The 19,678-nt window shown below is 39.4% G+C and overlaps 1 protein-coding gene across 3 annotated transcripts in view; it reads right to left on the minus strand.

The window, feature by feature from the left end:
- Window positions 1-4,808: 4,808 nt before the first annotated feature.
- The window catches only part of ACSL5 (acyl-CoA synthetase long chain family member 5), a 50,296-nt gene continuing 35,426 nt past the window's right edge, over window positions 4,809-19,678 (minus strand). For 2 of the 3 annotated variants that reach the window (XM_027851842.1, XM_027851840.1), the window contains exons 8-21: window positions 19,421-19,453; window positions 19,275-19,326; window positions 16,874-16,947; window positions 16,474-16,551; window positions 14,914-15,048; window positions 13,348-13,482; window positions 11,005-11,100; window positions 10,658-10,730; window positions 10,317-10,405; window positions 9,886-10,002; window positions 7,913-8,056; window positions 7,067-7,168; window positions 6,546-6,617; window positions 4,809-6,000 (exon numbers count right to left, since the gene is read on the minus strand). In XM_027851842.1, coding sequence (XP_027707643.1) covers window positions 5,860-6,000; window positions 6,546-6,617; window positions 7,067-7,168; window positions 7,913-8,056; window positions 9,886-10,002; window positions 10,317-10,405; window positions 10,658-10,730; window positions 11,005-11,100; window positions 13,348-13,482; window positions 14,914-15,048; window positions 16,474-16,551; window positions 16,874-16,947; window positions 19,275-19,326; window positions 19,421-19,453 — 1,341 coding nt within the window. In that variant the 3' untranslated portion in view covers window positions 4,809-5,859. The remainder of the gene's footprint in view (window positions 6,001-6,545; window positions 6,618-7,066; window positions 7,169-7,912; window positions 8,057-9,885; window positions 10,003-10,316; window positions 10,406-10,657; window positions 10,731-11,004; window positions 11,101-13,347; window positions 13,483-14,913; window positions 15,049-16,473; window positions 16,552-16,873; window positions 16,948-19,274; window positions 19,327-19,420; window positions 19,454-19,678) is intronic. The other variant, XM_027851843.1, reaches the window with a different exon arrangement.

Here is a 19,678-nt window from a genome sequence, read left to right on the forward strand (position 1 = left end):
TTTTTTTAAGGCAATTGAGGTTAAGCGATTTGCCCAGGGTCACACAGCTAGTAAATGTCAAGTGTTTGGTTTGAGGCCATATTTGAACTCAGGTCCTCCTGACTTCAGAGCCGGTGCTGTATTCACTGCGCCACCTAGCTGCTCCTCTCCAACTTTTAATGACAAAATCATGGCTTGCATTCTTCACTGAATGCCTGAATAGCATTGCTCTGACTGGTGAGTGAGGGCTTGTACAAGAGCACATTTTAAGTGCACCTGATAGGGGAGATACTTTGAAGAACAAAAGAAATATTCTTTTGAAAGGTTTTTATGGATATCTTTGTCTTAATGTCTCAGTTGTTTCTGACCATATCCCTTTCCCTCCTCTTATTCAGTGAGCCATCCCTTGTAACAAAATTTGAGAAAAAGCAGTTCAGCAATACCAACACATCATCCATCCACATAGAACACATGCAGAATTCCATGACTGTAGTACCCCACAGCACATTTTTTCAGTTCTTTTCTAGCACCAAGTATGTTTATCATAGTTACAACAGTAGTCAGTTTCATTACATTGTTCTGTCCATTTATATTGTTGTAATCTTGTATTATTTTCCTGGTTCTGCTTACTTCACTCTGCATCAATTCACATAAGTCTTCCCATGCTTCTCTAAATTCTTCACCATTTCTTATGATACAATAATATTCATTAATTTTTGTACCACAGTGAATTTAGCCATTTCTCAAACAATGGGTTTCTACTTTGTGACAAGTTCTTTGAGGTCGCAAAATACTGTTACTAGTATCTGGGGCATTTCTTGATATCCTATGCATCTTGCTGCTTATGCCTGCTTGGAAGCAGGACCTCTGGATCAAAAGATATGGATATTTTAGTCACTTCTTGAGCATAATTACAAGTTACTCTCCAAATGATTAAGCTAATCATTAGCCACTAATTCATACCTCTACCAATCAGTCAGCTTTTATTAAAAGTCTACTATGTGCTAGGCTTAGTATACAGATTCTTAAAGCATTTATGTTCATGTTCTGTATCTTTTGACAGCCCCACCAACCATTTCTATCTTGTATCATCTTTGCCAATATGCTAAATGTAAAGTGAAGCTTCAGATTTACATTTCTATTATTAGTCTTCCAGAGCAATTTTTCATCCATTGAGGAATGGCTCATGGTCTTAGATATTTGTGGTTGTTGTCAGTTCTGTTCTTAAAGCCGTCTAGAAAAGGGAGATGCACTGGTCATCTATTTCAGATATGAAAGGACCCTCTCAAACAGGAAAAAACACAGAAGGAAGATTAGTCATTAATATTAAATATTACAAAGAAATCAAGAATAACAAGGACTTGGAAAAGGCATTTGGCTTTGGCAGTGGTCAGTAGTAACCTTGCAAAAGGACATGATCATGTTTTGGGCAAGTCTACTCAGTAATGCAGACTTCTCTTTCCAGAGGTTTGACAGAGTTGAGATGAGATGATCCAGTAGGTAGAAGGTTAGCAAAATAAAGAGACATTAGCATGTAGGTACTTATTACAGTTTGGAGGATCGAATGAGAATGAATACAAAGTGCTTTGCAAACGTGAAGTCAAACTTTGAGTATTATTATTGTAGGTGAAAAAGAGGAGTCACTGTAGAAAGGGAGACTAAAAATGCAAGAGGTAGAGATGATGAAGAGAGAAGACTTATAGAGAAAGGGAGAGGATGGAATCAAAGGCATCAAAAGGGGTGGGGGGAGGAGGGGTGCAGAGACAGAGCTGAGAAGGAAGTGAGATCATTTCTAGAAAATGCTTCAGTTTGCACATGCAGAAGGAGTGGGGCTAGATGGCCATAGTTTTGAAGAGCATCAAAAAAGTTTCAGATATTTATAGTCTTATGACTGATCAAGGGCTGTTTCAACTGAAATTAGAGAGGTTAAAAACAGCTCACAGTTGGTTTGGCAGATATTGATAAAGATAAGGTATTTGTTACTATGATTAGCAGGATTAAAAGGAAAAGAATAAACAGAAAATTGGGCCAGCAATTGATAGGAGGCTTTAGCTGAAAAGAGGGAGGTTCAGCAGTAAAACCTGTGGCTTCATCTATGTACTGTACAAAGGCATAAAGTATGTGTAACAGTATAATCACAAAGCAAAGAAGTTAATTTGGCAACACAGGCGTAGTAAAGACTCAGTAAAATGGGGCTAATGACTGCAATATGGCAGTGGAAGGTGATACCTTATTCTAGGAATAGAGACTGGACTCATGATTTCATTGCTTTTGGGAGCTCCCAGATGCGAGGACTCCTACCAATGCAGCTTGGCACCTTCTCTATAACTCAGAGCATAACTTCAAGAGTTATCCACACACCTGAAAGGTTAATTACTTGTCCAGGGTCACACAGCCAGTATGTATCAGAGGCAGGACTTGTACCCAGGGCTTGCTGGCTCCAAGACCAGCTCTTTATGCACTACATCATGTAGTCTCACTTTATTCCAAAGTAAAATAGTAAGTAACATATGTTATTCCTCTGTGTGTGGTAAAAACACTATGTTAGTGTGAGGGAATGTAGGAAGATGAAGGGGAAGAAACAGGAGCAGAGACTTTGATCTGGAAGGGACCATAAAGGTCGTCTAGTCCATTCAGCAGATGAGGTAACTAAAAGGCAGAGAAGCAGAGTGACCTGCCTGAGGTCACACAGGCCGGAGACGACCCAGCCAGCATTCAAACCCAAGTCCTCTGACTCCCGCTTCAGCCCTTGCCACCGTGCTACCTTGAGAAAACTTCAGTAAGAATCAAAGGGTGGAAAAATAGAAAAAATATTAGCAATATGCTACAGGTCCCCTGGACATAAGTGAAGGAAACATGACAGCCCTGAAATGGAGACACCCATGTCCATCCATCCCTTCTCTGAGCTTCCCCATTCTTGTTGAAGGCAGCACCATCCTTCTTGTCACCCAAATGTGCAACTTTGGAATCATCCCTGGCTCTTCTCTTAACCCCAGTATCTAGTCAGTAGCCAAATCGCATCCATCCTTCTCATTCATCTCTTGCCTTTGTCCCATCTTGAGTTATACAACTACTACCCTAGTTCAGACCCTTAGCACCTCTTTCCCGGATGATAGAACTCCTCCACTGCAATCCATCCTTCACAGAGCTGCCAAATTGTTACTTTTTTTTTTTTGAGGCAATTGGGGTTAAGTGACTTGCCCAGGGTTACACAACTAGTAAGTGTCAAGTCTGAGACCAGATTTGAGCTCAGGTCTCCCTGACTCCAGGACCGATGCTGTCTCTACTGTGCCACCTAGCTACCTCCCCCCCAAATTGTTACTTCTGAAACACCTACATGAGCATGTCATTTACCTACTCAGAAATCTTCAGTGACTCTTTGTTACTTCTAAAATAAAATACAGATTAAGCCTGGCACTCTATATTAGACCCTTGTAGGTATCTAGCTATTTCCTACACATGATGTTCTGTTTCCTGTCTCTGTTTTTTACACAGATGGTCTTCTAGTCCCCAACTTCCCTCCTACAAAAGATATTTCCTGATCCCCCCGTTGTTGATGCTCTCTCCCTCCCCATCAATACTGCTTTCTGTTATTTTATATGTGCTTTATATTGCCGTATCTGGGCTCAGTGCCTTCAGGGCACGTAGTAGGCACTTAAATATTTATTGATGATTACATGTTATCTCTTGTTGAAATGAACAATAGTGATAGAGAACTTACATTTTTCTTTTCTTTTTTTTTTTTTTGGATGAGGCAATGGGGTTAAGTGACTTGCCCAGAGTCACACTGCTAGTGAGTGTTATGTGTCTGAGGCCGGATTGAACTTTTTTTTTTTTCAAGGGTACTGTTTTTCAAGGGTACTGTTTTTCAAGGGTACTGTTAAGGAACAGATTATAAATTCTTGATTTTTCTCAGTGGGGATTTCAGTTTTCAAGAAGGGGAGGTAGCCATAAAAATCTGGTTCTGACTAACAAGGAATTGGAAATGATGAAAATATTGGAGACCATGCCATCTTAGAATTGGATAAAGAACATTCTGGCAGGACGGCCAAGTGAGTGATCATGACTAAGCCCAATTCTTATTTGTTACCTTAAAATAAGCAGTGAGTGGGTCAATACAAGGGGGAAAAGGGGAAATCTTCTCATTTTCTTTTTCAGATAAGAGTGAAAGAGCAAGAAAAAAAAAAGGACGTGGAATGGGGTTTGTTTTAGCAGTAGTGAATTGTTGTGAAGCTTCAGAAGGATAGATATGTTGCTCATCAAGCTATTTCATATTTTGTGGGGAAATGATGCAAGGAAGCTTCGATTGACAGGATGAATCTGCTTCTGTGTAACATAGGTTTGGTCTTGCTAAAAGGAACACCGTTATGTGTTTGTGATGCACTACACCTTGAGCTGATTTTAGCCTTAGTAGGAAAGAAATGCAGAAGCAATTAGGTTAACAGTTCACATTTTTAATGTGTGACTAATGTGGCATGAGGATAGAAGGTAACATGAGATAATTCTTCTGTATTACATGTGGCCCAGAACTACATCTCTTAAGATCATATGGAATAAGTTTAATCATATAAAGGCTTATCAGAATGGCTGAAATATCTGAATTTGTCTAGTTTCTACACTCTTCATTAGGGATCAAAAAACCTGGGTTCACATCATTTTGTGACTCAAATTATTTCACCTCTCTGGGTCTCAATTTCCTCTTCTATACAGATAACTGAACTAGCTGATCCATTTTTATGTCTACCCTGTTTTATGTCTATAACTAAAAGATTTATTCCTTGAGGTAAGAGAGGAGGTGACTAGCTTACCAGATCAAAGAGAAAAGCCTCAACCATTAAACATTTGCAATATTTTATTGTAAAAGGTTTACATTTACTAGGAGAATTAGCATATATAATCTCTGGGGAATTGGGTTGGTGGGATGGTAGCTGAGATGCATAAAGGATGAAAGACCATTTCCTTTGTGGGGTACTATTTCTTCTGGGTCTACAGTGTGGTAGCATCTGACTTGCCAGTGGGTCTTCATTCCTACTTTGACTGGTTTCTACCTACCATTTGCTTGATTTACTGGAAGAGTACTTTTTTTCCTTTGTGGCTTCCAGGTCAGCAACACACTGCAAGGAGATGTAGTCACAGGCTACTACAGTAAAGCAACATAGAGGACAACGTTTTGAAGTGAGTGTCTCTATGAGAATCAGTATTTCATGGGCAAGACATTGTTGGAGAATACTTGTTCCCCCACTGCTTTAATCATCAGACACAACTGTGGCCTGTGTTTAACCAGAAACTGATCCAAAAAACAGAGTTGATACAAAAGTGTACTTCTCTTGATACGCAGCTAGTCAGAAATGAAAATCTACCATTCTGATAGCAGTATCTTAGAGAAGTCTATGGTCACTGTTGGTTTTAAACATTTTAACTTCAATGGTTTTAGTGACCAAGCAGCTAAATTTCCATAGGTGAAAAGGCACTTGTAGTGTTACAGCAGAGCACCTAATTGTTAGAGCTATTATTCAGTTAGAATTACCTGAAGGAACAAGAAGAGTATATAATGAAGTCACACCAGTGGGCCTTTCTGCCTGTCACAGATTGTCAGTGAGTTAATAAACCAGAAAGCTTGGAAGTGGGGCTCAGCCCTTGAAGGCATGCCTATGAAGTTATTAAATACACCCACAATAGCAGCATAATTTGAGGAAAGGTCAAAATCCCAGATGAGGAGTCTTTCCTCTTCACTGAAAAGGAGATCATCAGATTTTCATTGTTGGATGGGTAAAGTCATCCAAAAAAAGCACCTAGTTTTTCATCCACCCCACAGAAGGCAGCACAGTGAATGAGCAGTCAGACTGCCTCAGTGATCCCTTCAGCCAGAAGTACCTCAAGCTATTCTTTGACAGTTTCATATAGGTTATCAATTTGGCTCCGAAAGTATTTGGCAAGCTCTGCCCGCTTTGCCTTCAGTGTGGGTGTCAAGAGTCCATTTTCAATAGAGAATGCTTCTGGGTGAATGTAAATATTTTTGACCTAGGGAGGGAAGAAAAGGGGGGAAAGCCAATTAGAAATCAATTTACTGACATTGATCACAGCTGAGACCTTTTCTCCCAAAGACCTAGGGGTTCTGTCCCTGTAATGTCACATGTTATTTAGGTTCAAGTGAAGATAATGAACAGAGAGGAGAAGCAGGGAGTAGGGGGAGAATGGGACAGAAGAATTTGAAATCTAGCCTAAGATGATTAGACAGGCCTTGTTCAGGTCATTAATTTAGTGAGTAACTACTACATGCATAACCCTGACAAAGGCTGAGCTTCTGGTTTACTTCTTACCCTAACCCCCACAACAAGTTTACAGTCTAGTTGTGCTAGTAGCACACATTCCAAACTCAACTCCTGGAAAGTTACTACACATTGTCAAGCCCATTAACTACTACAGGTGCACTTAAAGAAAAAAAAAATGTCAGGTAAGGAGATGCAGCCAAACATATAACTAACAAGGTAGCCAGAAAGAATAGTTTGGTACTTAACCCAGCTGGAGGCTACCTACTTCCCATTTGGACTTGAAGTCATACTTACTTGTTCAAAGGACTTGAGGCCACTCTCTCTGCCAATTTTCAGCATGTCTTCCAAAATGGTCTTCTTTACAAGCTAAGAATACCAAACAAGTGACTTAAGTCCAGCTCCAGAAAGTGTTGGGGGGGAGGGGAGGGCAGGGGAGAAATGAGAATGGGACCTTTTTTTTCCTCTTATGCACACACACACACACACACACACACACACACACACACACACATTTTTCCCCTATTAGAATATACTTTCCTTGAGGATAGCGAACTGTTTTCACTTTTGTCCTTCTCCAACACTAAGCAAAAAATAAGTGCTTAATACAGTCTTTTCGATTTACTTATTAGCCAGAAGACTTATAAAAATTTACTAGTATAACCCTTCCATAATTCTAATGTCCCAGGATTATAAGGAGAGTTCCTGCATCCCAATCCAAGTGGAACTGAGAAAATTCATGAGAAAACTCATCTGATCTCTTTTGTTTTATTTAAACAACAGGCCCAAGATAAATGAAAGATGCTCTTGAAACTTACCTCATTTAGGCAGAGCTCCTCATAGGAACCCTGGACCCCAAGTTTTGCTGCAAACTTACGAAATACATCTGGGTCAGGAACAATCACACCCACTAAGGATGACTAAAAAGGAAAATTGAACTTAGTGCTTCTAAGTGGCCCAGAAGTTTCTTTCCCACAGCTAAGAGGATTGGGAGTAGGGGCCCAAGGAAGGGGGACTGTTTTTTCTCTTGGGTATGGCTGTCAAAAATACTTTTTTATGAAACAAGTCAAAATATATACATTTTGGCCACTATTTTTTTCCTTTCCCCATTCAGATGCAGTAAGGATATCTCCTTTTACATAGTGTCTTTGTCCCCACCCTGTAGTTGACTTAGGCTCGTTTCAAAGATATTATTTTTGTTTCTAATTGGTCTTCAGTGGTCAGTACCTCTTAGCACTTGGGCTTGTAAAATTTCTGTAAATTTTGGAGGCAGCTATGTGGTTCAATGGAAGGAGTTACATTTGCAGTCAGAGCACTTGGGTTCTAATATTGGCTTTGCTACTTACTACCATGTTGAATTTCTCTGGGCCTTGTATTCAACTGTCAGATTAGGGGTTTGGACTAAATGACCACAAAGGTCCCTTCAGCTCCAAATCCATGATCCTATCAATTGTTCTCTCCCCCTTTCCAGGTCCTTAATCTATAAGGATACATGTATGTACTGGCAGGACTTATATTTAAAAAGAAATATGGGGTAGCCATTCCCAAGTTCAAATCTTAAATCCTTTTAATCAAAAGGAGTCAGCATAAGTTTTTTCCATCTCTAGAAATGCATACTATTAATTCCTGAATTTCCTCCAAAATTGCTTTGTTAGTCAAGTTACCCGTAAACTATCTCCATGTACAAAAACTTGGGATACTGGACCACTCCTGATATACACATTTTCTATCTTCTCTGGGGCAATGTATTCTCCTTGGGCCAGTTTAAAGATGTTCTTCTTCCGGTCAATGATCTTCAGGGTTCCATTCTGTATGCAACAACAGTAGCTGTTAGTATTCTTTTGGCCCAGCCTAAGACATCTACCTCTCCCAGTCAGTTCTAGCTCTTATGTCTGCTACTAAACATAAATAGCAATGGCTTACATTTGTATAGCATGTTATGGTTTTTTGGAATGTTTTCCTCACAATAACCCTTTGAGGTAGATAGTGCAAAGTTAGTACAACCTTTGAGCCTGTTTCTTCATTTGTAAAAAAGTGGATATGTGGTCTACCCACCCAAGATTACACAACTAGCAACCTTTAGGGCCAGGTTTGAATTCACATCTCTGACTCCAAAGTCCAATGAATTATCATACCCCAGCTCCTCATGTTCTCCATTTCCCTGTTTAAATTAGCAGTAGGAGTGTGGGGAAGGGAGGATAGGGAGTGTAGAGGGGAATAGTACAATTCTTAGCATATAAAGGCAGAGAGATGGTATAGTGAGTAGAGTGATAGAGTTGAAGTCGGAAGACCCAAGTTCAGATTCTTTCTCAGATAACTTACTAGCTCTGTAACTCTGAGTAAATGGGACAGGGGGCAGTACATCCCCTAGTTTATAAAGGCAGATGGATGGATGGTGGAGGGGATAGCATGGTAGACTTGGAGTCAGGAATACTCAAATTTAAATCCTCACTTGGAGACTTCTAGCTAGTGACTCTGGGCAAGTCACTTGCCCTTTCCTGACTTCAATTTCCTCACCTGTAAAATGGGGCAGTAGGACCCAGTGACCTCCAAGGTCCCTTTTAGCTTTAAACCCTAAGAATCTTTATCTTTGTCAAAAAGGTCAATATCAAGCCCGATTAAAGGAGAGTTTGGAGTTGTTGTTTTTAACTGGTTATGTCCATGTTTCCCATAGTAAAGTATATTAACCCATATCCAGATCCCTTAGAAATAGCAAAGGACTATATGGGCTTAAAATTTTTTTTTTAAGATTCTCTACCTTGGTCTTTCTCTTCAGTTATCACTGATTGATAGAGTAGCACCTTTGTGCAGCTTTGAAGAAGTCAAAGAGACCTGTTTGTGGCAGTAAAAGTATGTCTAGATAGCCAAGACTAATTAGCTGAGATGACTAGTACTCAAGAGCTCTGAATTTTGAGACTGGACATCACTTTTCTTAAGAGCTTATACCACAATCTAGACAGTGAGCTAACCATTTGTTTCATCATTGTTATCATTATCACCATGAGAGGTACTCAGCATTTACAAGACTGATAGAGAAGAAGCTCACTCTGAATTTAAATAAATGTGTGGGGTCCCATAATTATTAGCATACTTTAGCCCTTGCAAGATTTAGATTTGTGTGTAGGGCAAGATTCAAAAGAAAAAATAAACAGACTCTAGACTAACAATTAGGTTTTAGTATGTGGAATGGAGGTATTTTAGGTAATGTTACTAGACTAATTCATATAAGTGTACCATGTAATAACTGACATTTCAGTCCTATAGAACTCATTTATTATATGTAGAAGAGACCTTCCCTCACCTTATAGTAGAGTTTACTGAGGCCCTCGGAGAAGGTTTCCTTGCTTAAGGTCATATAGCCAATTAGCGTCCAGACATAGTAATACTTAGGAGAGCCCAGGTCTGACTCCTAAGCCTGGTCTCTTTCCCATTCTATCACACTGTCTCCCAACATCTCATAAAAGAGCTGGATATAGCAAGAAGAATTTTGACAGATCCTACACTAGCACCAAGTGAAATAAGTCAACTAACATTTTATATCGTTGTCTTTCTGGAATAATAAAATAAGCTCTTCAAACTCAAGTGGTTTGGGTTGGGGCAAGGGATAGCTTTACCAGAAGTGATGAAAGAAACTTACTGGTAACCAACGGCCGATGTCTCCTGTGTGAAGCCAACCATCTTTGTCAAGAGCTTCAGCTGTTTTCTCGGGATCCTTCAGGTAGCCTTTGAACACATTGGTGCCTCTGATGCAAACCTATAACAAAAATGCATGTACCAGGTTTAAAATAATCGTAATCTCTCCCGATCTCCCAATTTAGTCTGCCCAGGTAAACAGTATTCATGGACTCCCTCTTGGGATCATCAGAATAACTGATAAAGCATTTATACCCATTCCCTCATTTGATCCTAATAACCCCATGAAAAAGGTAGAACAAATACCCCCCACTTTATAGATGAAAGAAATGAGGCTCAGAGTAGTTTAAAGGAAATATCCAAGGTCACATAGCCTGAAACCCAAATCTTTCTGCCTCCAAGTCCAAAGCTCTGTTCTACCAGGATGCCATGTACCTCTCCTTCCCCATTCACTGAGAAGTAGTTCATGTCTACGACATCTTCAAGCTTCACTTCATTACAGACTAAAGGAGCCCCAACATGACCTAGAACAAGTCAGAAAGGAATATCCATGAATTTTGGAAGAAGATGAGCATATACTAGACTCTTAATTATACTTGTAGAATGTATTCCACAGAAATGAAGTTGAGCAAGCCATTTATTTGACTTGGGATTTAGTGATGGGGCTGTGTGACCACATTACCTCCTCACCCTACCAAAATCTGGCTTAAATGACAGATCTTTAACTTCTAGTTGAACTAGAAATCTGTATTAATTTTCCTGGCTAGATGCCTTACCTGTTGTCCAGTCCCCAGGCGATGAAAATGTGCAGCCAGCAGTGCACTCAGTCTGACCATAAGCCTCATACACCTGGGGAAATGAAACAAACCTTTAGACCTGGGCTGGCTTTGAACAGCCTGAAAAATCTTTCCTCTAAGCTACAGGTTGAAGCAACAACTACCACAAAAAGTCCAATTACTTCCCCTTCCCACCCCCCACAGGGAAAAAATCAAATAGAATGGTTTATCTTCTTTTGACTAAGCCTTTCCTTTCTAAGCTTCTGCTACCCAAGATCCAGTCACCAAAATAAAAATATTGTTTTAAAAGAGTAGGCTCCCAAAACTTCCAGAAGTACACAGCTTACCGGACAGCCAAGTGCAGCTCGGAGGAATTCCAAGACTGGGGAGGAGATAGGTGCAGCTCCAGTTACCATTAAGCGTACCTTCCCACCTAAAGTTGCCTATGCAGGAAGAAAAGAAAAGGCTTCTTACTCAGATGGGGGCATTGATTAAATCTAATCGATCAAGCCATAAAGGATCTTAGAGATTATTTCATCCAGTCCCTTCATTTCATAGCTGAAACAATCTTAGGAAAGTGAGGTGACAATGTGTGACCTTGGACAAATGGCAGCACCAAGATTTAAATGTCAGTATTTACTATATGGTGCTATTAGACTATATTGCCACCAAGAATTCAGTTTAGCAAATAGTAATTCATATATAATCATGAGAACCTAGTGATTCTTCCTTCATAAAAACTCTTGAATCCATTTCTTTTCTAATTTCATAGATACCACTATAATCTATGTCTTCTTTGTCACTATTAGATCATACCAGCCTACTCAGCTTCTCATTTCTTTTATCTTTAGTGCTATATAAACTGAAATGATAGCTTCCCTCACCCCTGGCCAGCATCATCACCTCTCTCTTTAAAAAAAAAAATCTTTCTTGGGTTACTTTTTCTGCTTGAAAATTTTTACTGTTGAATGACTTACAGACTAAAAGTTCAAACTCATTAGCCTGGTATTCAAGGTTCTCCACAATCTGTCCCAAGCCAACCTTTCCAGTCTTATCTCCTACCACAACCCTTTTTACAAACCCTCTGCTCTAGTCGGACAATCTTGTGGTCACTAAATCCTAAATATAGCTTGCACATCCCCAGTTCTGTAGTTAGGCTTCTACCATTTCCCTTCCTGACATGCCTTTCCTTCAAACCTCTTTGTTGGCTTATCTAGCTCCCACCCATCTATTCCGAAACTACCATGTCATTTTCAGAAGCCTTACTAAAACTCTCCTATGAAGCATTTCAGTACTAGAGAAAGGAGGAAATTATCTTGGGCAAAACTAAGTATTTGTTTATACCATTCACTGGACAATTTATTGGCTCAGTTTTCAAAATAATCCGTCATTTACTGTTTGATATTGACCTTCTCATATAATGATGCCTTGGGTCCCCAGATTGGTGGGGATGGGGAATGGGAGAGTGGGGAGTATGAAGATATGCTCAAGGGCAGAGACTAGACCCTGGGTCTCTGTATCCCAGTATGAAATCAATTTGTACCTAACTGAATGCCCATTGAATGTGATATAAAAAATACAACATGCTTCCTGACCTTGAGAAACTTAGGCCTTTGGGGGAAATTTTACATGGAAGACATGAAAAATTGATTAAAAGGCTGTTCCTGTCTCTGTGGCAATCCATTAAGCATATTAGATACATCTATTCTTTACAAAACAAGTAAACAAACTTTGTTAGATAGGATCTATTCCCCTTTGTTAGATAAAGAAAACTAAAGCTAAGAGAAACTGCAAAACTTGGCCAGGATTATATAACCAACACAGCTAGTAAGTAATGAAGCAAGTGCTCTAATCCAGTTGTCCTCACTCCTAGATCAGTGCTCTTTCCTCTAAGTCGTTGCCAATGTTAAATCAAGCACGAAGAACAAGATTCTAGGGGTGTTAGGTGAGGTAACAGACCTTATTACCATGACCTGACTGGGATGATTCAGTCATAAGCTCACAAGAAAAAACATCAATTGGGTAAGTGGAAGCTCACCAAGCACTCCAGAAAAATAAGATTTCAAGAAACCAAAGCCAAAGCTTATTTCTCCATCAAGTAGAAGAGCAAATGTAAACTTGGTGACCTTAAGAGGCACACAGCCCCCTGTACTCTAGCCTGAGCAATTAGAATCCCAGGAGTTGGGAAATGCAGCTCATTAATAGCACAAGGCCTTTGCACCTGTGAAATTATGGAAGTTCTTGCCAAGAGATTTTACAGGAAGGCACCTGTTTGGACACTATTCAGGGCCCAGGGGGCATAATTGTCTGTGATCTGCATTGTATTCTTGGGTACTTGAGACATTGGGGTGAGACTCCCTGAGGAAGACAAATGGGCATTTGCCCCTGGGTAGCAATGGCAGGAGGGGCTAGGGGAGGGAGGGGCAGAGAGAGATAAAACATCTGTCCTTTTATAGGAAGAACAAAAGGGAAGAAACCATAGCAGAAATGGCCCAATCTAGTTGCAAAGGGACTTGGTCAGTCAGGTTCTTGGAGTTAAGCCAACTCGAGCATAATCCTAAAGATAAAAGGAAACATCCACATATAGCTTGTCTCACAAGCGGTACACACACACACATACACACACACACACACACACACACACACACACACATACACACACACACACACACACACACACACAGACATACCTGGATTTTTTTAAATATGAGTATATCCCAGATGCTATCTTGCCGGACAATGCCTTGCTTTACTTCACTGAATTTCCTAGAGATGGCCAGATTCAACAAAAACTTCTTGAATGGTGTCTTGGCTTCACTATGTACCTGTGAGAAAACAGTTCCACTTGGTGGGAAATGTTTTAGATGCATATCTGCTTATTTCTCCATAAAACCACCAAATGTGATTAGTAATACAAGCAAGAGAAGCTGACTTCTAGTTTTGTGTATGAAAACAAGTTACATAAATTAAGCCACAGGAAGATCACTAAGGAGCTTCATAGCACCAAATAAGCAGAAGATGACTGTCGTTTTACTTTCATCTCCAAATTCCTAGTCTGTAGCAATCAAAAAATATTTATTAAGTACTTCCTATGTACCAGATACTATGCTACTAAGCATAGTAAGAAATTCCAAGAAAGGTAAAAACAGCCCTTGCCCTCAGACAGTGTGTACTACAATGAGGGAAGACAATATGTAAATAGTTAAGTATATCAAGATCTGTACTGCATAGATGGAAGGTGATGTTGAAAGCATAAGCATCCAGGGTTGGGGTGGAGGGCACCAGTGAGGAAGCAGATCATTCCAGATGTGAAGATCAGCCAGGATGAGCAAAGGTAGGGAGACTAGAGATAGAATGTTCTGTGGAAGCAAGCCAGCAAGCCAGTGTAGCTGAATTGCATGGAAGGGAACACTTGAAAGGGAGCAAAGTGTAAAAAGACTGGAAAGGTTGAAAGAGGCCAGGTTATGAAGAATCTTCAATGATAGGACTTTCTATTTGATCCTGAAGGTAATAGGGAATCACTGGAATCTACTGAGTAGCAGCAGGGTAACATGGTTAGACTTTAGGAAAATGGGTTTGGCAACTAATGGAGGATGGATTGGAATAGGGAAGACACTTGAGGCCAGGACAACTTCAACAACCCCTACAGTTGAATAAATTAGTCTTGAAAACAGAAAAGTTGAATCTGAATATCTCTTCAAAAATAAACTCCCTAGTAACCACACGATTTGCAATTGAAGGGAATGATAGTTACCTAGCTTCCAATTGGACCGAGAGTCCCAACTTCATTTTATAGAGGAGTCAGAGGTCGGGGAACATGAAATAATGCCCAAATCTCATAGGTAAATAGGTAGCAGCTGGAAAATTCAAACCCAGATCTTTTAAATCTACATCCAAAGCTCTTTTCATCATACCACATACTGCTCACATTGTTTGGATTTAGCAATGGACTAAGAAATACTGAGAAATTAATGTCATTGTAGTTTAAAGATTTCCTAAATACTATGCTATCTTTTTTTGGCTGGATAGCCTTTAGATCATTAAAAAAAAAAAGATCCAAAACCAAAACACATCCAAATATAAAAGGTGATAATGGTGGTGCAGAGATTGGTGGTATTTTAAGAGGGGTAGTTACTGGGAATGGTTGCAAAAGGCCAGATTTTTTTGTTTTAAAGGATTACTACTCTGTAAACTTCACAGGTACTTGAAAGAAGTACCTAGTCTCTTCTTTACTTAACTATCCTCATAAAACAAACCTTATCATAGACCCTGTTGAGAAGCCGGGGAACCACGGGGAACACAGTTGGCTGTAGGGTTTTCATGTCATCGGTCAAGAGCCGGATATCTCCTTGGAAGAATCCCACTCTGGCACCACAGGTATAAATAACAGCCTAGAGAGGAAGCAACATGGGTGGTCAGTTTTCCCAAGATCCAAGGCAGGACCTATCCTAGACAAATGCATGAAGCTGGCCAGTTCATAGCCTCCCAGATTTGGAAGGGACCTTAGAAGCCATTGAGCCCAACCTGTTCTGTGCAAGAATTCCCTTGCTACAGCATCCTTACAAGCTTTCATCCAACCTTTAATTGAAAACTTCTAATGAGAGAGGAAATCCCTTTCTCCACTACCTCCTGGGGCAACCCATCCTAATTTTGAATGGCATTAATCATAAAGGGGAAACATTTCCATATCAAGCCTAAATTTACCTCTGTCATTTCTACTCATTACTCTTAGTTCTGATCTTTGGAATCACACAAAACAAGTTTGTCTTTTGGTTCCCCAACCTCTCGTCTCTTGAGTTTTTCTTCTCTACCACCTGTTATTCCCTTGCCTCTCCAAATGTCTAACATTTTTTGCTTTCTTCCCTTTGTAACCTATCAAAGCCTGCTCTCAGGAAAGGATCTGAAATTTACTCACACCAAGGGGAAAATAATTAATAAAGCTCAGAGCTGTCTCTAGTACAAGGCAATCATGGCTTTGACTTAGGGTACCAGAATTGAGAGGTACTGACAAGCACCATCCATGGCTGTCCTGCCTCATCTTCCTCCTGCCCCCAAGTAATATAGAAACTTCATCATTTTCGGTGGTGTATTTTGCTCCCTCCAACAGCTACACACCAAGTGAACTCTACTCCTTGCTTGCCATGGGTGAAAAATTCTTCTTATGTAAGAAATATAATAAATTTTAATATGTTCCTTCCAGAAATTTGTTTTTCTTATAGAGACAATCTATACTTAAAAGAATGGGTGATTTTTCAGTGTTATCTCTCAGTTGACAGGCCAATGGGAGGTATATTTGGAGAGTGGGGAGCTCTGGTTACTTAAAGGCAGCCTTGCTTTCAGTCATCAGATTAACCTAAGAACAGCTCCAAATAATAAAATTAAGCTCCCACATCTTATTCAAGGACGATTCTCTTTTGTAGTAGTCTCCGGACTGATATTACTTTTGAATAATTGCAAAGACATCCATGATTTATTATTCCAAGTTTCCTTATTCCTTCCCTAGTGCAATGATTTTCTTTTCCTGGTAAGATCAAGGCTCAGAATTTTAGGGAAAATGATCTTATTACGTACATGCTTTTATATCAGCAGTCTTGATTTTCTAGCAACTGTTCTAGGTAAGGTTATTACCATTTGATAGATTGGGTAACAGAGACACAAAGTGGACAAATTGCTCAGTTGGCTAGTGGAGAAACGAGGGCTTGCTTCCCTGTTTCCACTAAAGAATGAGCCCACCGGAAGTTATAAATCTGTCAATACAGGAAACTAAAGAACAGACACCCCTTCTAAACATTTAGGAGATAATTTAAGATACTTACCTGTACAACTCTTTCAAACATATGAGCCAGAGGAAGGTATGATATTGTCACATCTTCACATGTGGGTACAAAAACATTCTAAAGAAAGACAGCACAGATTTTAAAAAAGAAAAAAAATCACATGATTTTATTAAGTTAGTTTTTCACAAATTTAATTATCTCTTCAATTAGTTACCTCTAACCACATTTAGTACTATAATTTATGATGGCCATACATATCCAAAGACAGAAGAAGCACAAGACCTATAGTGGGTAGGAATTAGAGGTATATGCTTTTTATTCACTGTAGACCTATAGTTTATTTTATCCTTCCATCTGGTCCAATTTTCATTCAAGCCCCCAACAGATTCAAGACAGATTCACTTTCAAGCCTCTCTTTTCTACTCCAACAATCACTAACCTCAACACTTCTGAGAAAAGCTGCAGAATTTGCAACAACATTCCGGTGTGTCAGCATGGCTCCTTTGGGATCACCTATAGGAAAATGAAAAGTGAGGAGGATAATTTTTATTCCTCTTTACAAAGAGAAGACAGATGCAATCAATTTTCTTCCAGATAGGTGAGTAATCTGTAGTCCAACTTATGCTCAAAAAAAAAAAAGCCACCTCATTGTCAAAAAACTGCACCTTTACTGAAGGCCTTGTTTCTTAGAGATCCTACCATAGGAAGCCTTACTCAGTTTCCAGTTCCATTAAGATGAGGCCCGAATCTCTGATCTCTCTCCTTTGCTGGATCTTCATCCAAGTCGCATTGGCTAACTGGGTATCTCCCACAGTTCTATTCTTGGCCTTCTTGTCTTCTCCTGCTATACTATTTTATTTGGAGGTCTCATCAACCTTAAGGATTCAACTATCATTTTTATACAAATTATCCTATTTGTACAGACCTAACCTCTCTCCTGACCTCCAGTCTCACATCTCCATCTGCCTATTAGACATCTCTAACTGATTTCTTATAGAAGTCTTAAACTCAACATGTCCAAAACTTAATTCTTTCCTTTCCAAACCCTCCCCTCCTTCTAACTTTCTTATTATTTTTGACAGCACCACTATCCTCCCATTCAAGCTCTTAATCTTGGTGTCATCCTCATTTGCTCACGCTCGTTTATCTCCCATATCCAATCAATTGCCAAGTCTTGTCATTTCTACCTTCACATCTTTTCTATATTCATTTCTATCTCTCCTCCAACACTGCCACCATCTTGGCATAGACTCTTATCACCTTACACCTGGACTATTACAATAAACTTCTGATCTCCTTACCTCAAGTCTCTCCCCACTCCATTCCATCCTCCACTCAGCTGTCAAATTGATCCTTCTAAAGCTCATATCTAACCATGTCATCCCCCCCAAATTCAATCAATTCCAGTGGCTCCCTTTTGCTTCCAGGATCAAATGGAAAGTCTTCTGTTTGGATTTTATAGCTGCCTAAAACCTGGCCCTTTCTATCTTTCCAACTTATTTATACCTTACACTCCTACTCCTCCCCTCTATCCCCCATGTATTCTTCAATCCAGTGATACTGGATTTCTATTTCTCATACACAATACTCCATCTCCAACCCCAGGCATTTTCATTGATCATTTATCCCCTGTGCCTAGAACTCTCTCCCTCCTCATTTCTGCCTCCTAGATTTTCTGGCTTCTTTCAAGTCTTTTCTAAAGTCTTGCTTTTTATAAGAATTCATTCCTAGTCCTCTTTAATATAAGTGCCTTCCCTCTGAGATTATCTCTAGTTCTCTCTTTTTCTTTCTTTCTTTCTTTCTCTCTCCTTCCTTTTTCTTCTTTATTTCTCTCTTCCTCTCTTTCTTTCCTTTTTCCTTCTTTCTCTCTCCTTCCTTTCTCTTTCTTTCTCTTTCCTTCATTCCTTCTTTCCTTTCTGTCTCCTTCCTTTTTTCCTTCTCTCTCTCTCTCTCTCTCTCTCTCTCTATCTATCTATCTCTTTCTCTCTCTCTCTTTATACCTATTCTACATGTTCTCTCCCCCATTAGACTGTGAGCTCCTTGAGAGCAGGGACTGTTTTTTTTCCTTTTCTTTGTATCCCTGGTACTTAGCCCAGTGCCTGTCACGTATTAGGCACTTAAAAAAATTTGTTTACAGATTCTGCTCCCCAAGTTACTCTTCATTCCTCTGACTCAATGTAACTGTTTCATTGGAATAAACTTCATTCAGGCCAACAGGACAATACAGAGCTTGAAAACTCCTGGGAAAGTCAAATATCTTCACTTTCTAAAAAATCTAATATAGAACTTTCAAGGATGGAACTTTAGGTACTTCCACATGCCTATCCCTACCCCACAGGTAGGACCTTACCCTTGTTTATTTACATTAAAATGCCTGACTCATCTTCCTACTCATGTATTCATATATTGATAGTATCTTTATTCTGTTGTCTGGACATCCTATATATTGGTATATATTCATATTAATGAGTCTTTTATTCCTGCCTGCTAGGTGATTACATTTTAATCATAGGACATCTAGTATAGAATAAACAAACTGCTTTTCAAATAATATGATTTTTATTGTTAACTACTTCTGTGCTTTCTGTGAATACATGGTCAGTGTTTTGAGGTTTACTAAGTGCTTTCTTCACAATTCTGTGAACTCTGAAATGTATTGTCCCCATTTTACAGATTAAGAAGTAAATTAAGGCTCTAAGAGGTAAAATGACATGTTCATAATCACAAAGCTATGTAAGTATATCAGTTGGGATTTGAACCAAGTCTCCCAACTCTAATACTTTAACTATTATAATATGCTACTTCTCATAAGCCCATTGGTGAGCATACCACTGACTGACCTGTTGTCCCACTGGTGAAACATATAATGCTGAGGTCCTCAGGTTTGGGAGGCTAGAAAGAGAAGTACAAACACTTTATCCTACTACAATTCTTGACAATCAAAACAAACAACTCAAAACATGAATATAAGAAGATATTAACTTACCACAGGTTTTTTGAAATTCTCTTTGCCCAGAATCTGTAGGAAAAAAAAAGTCACCCAGAAAGGGGAATAATCAACTAAGATGGGAAGCCATACACAGAAAATTTACATTGCCATATTCTTTGAGGCTACTACCTAAATTTTTCCCATGAGGAAGAGCTGGTAATAATACTTTCTAAAAAATACTCCCACAGGATAAACCTTATCCAGACCAACTCTTAACTTTTGACAGAGGAAGTATATGATCATGACTGTTGCTAT

Source organism: Vombatus ursinus, unplaced genomic scaffold (genome assembly GCF_900497805.2).
Source record: "Vombatus ursinus unplaced genomic scaffold, bare-nosed wombat genome assembly UNPS02009205.1, whole genome shotgun sequence".
Lineage (NCBI taxonomy): Eukaryota > Metazoa > Chordata > Mammalia > Diprotodontia > Vombatidae > Vombatus > Vombatus ursinus.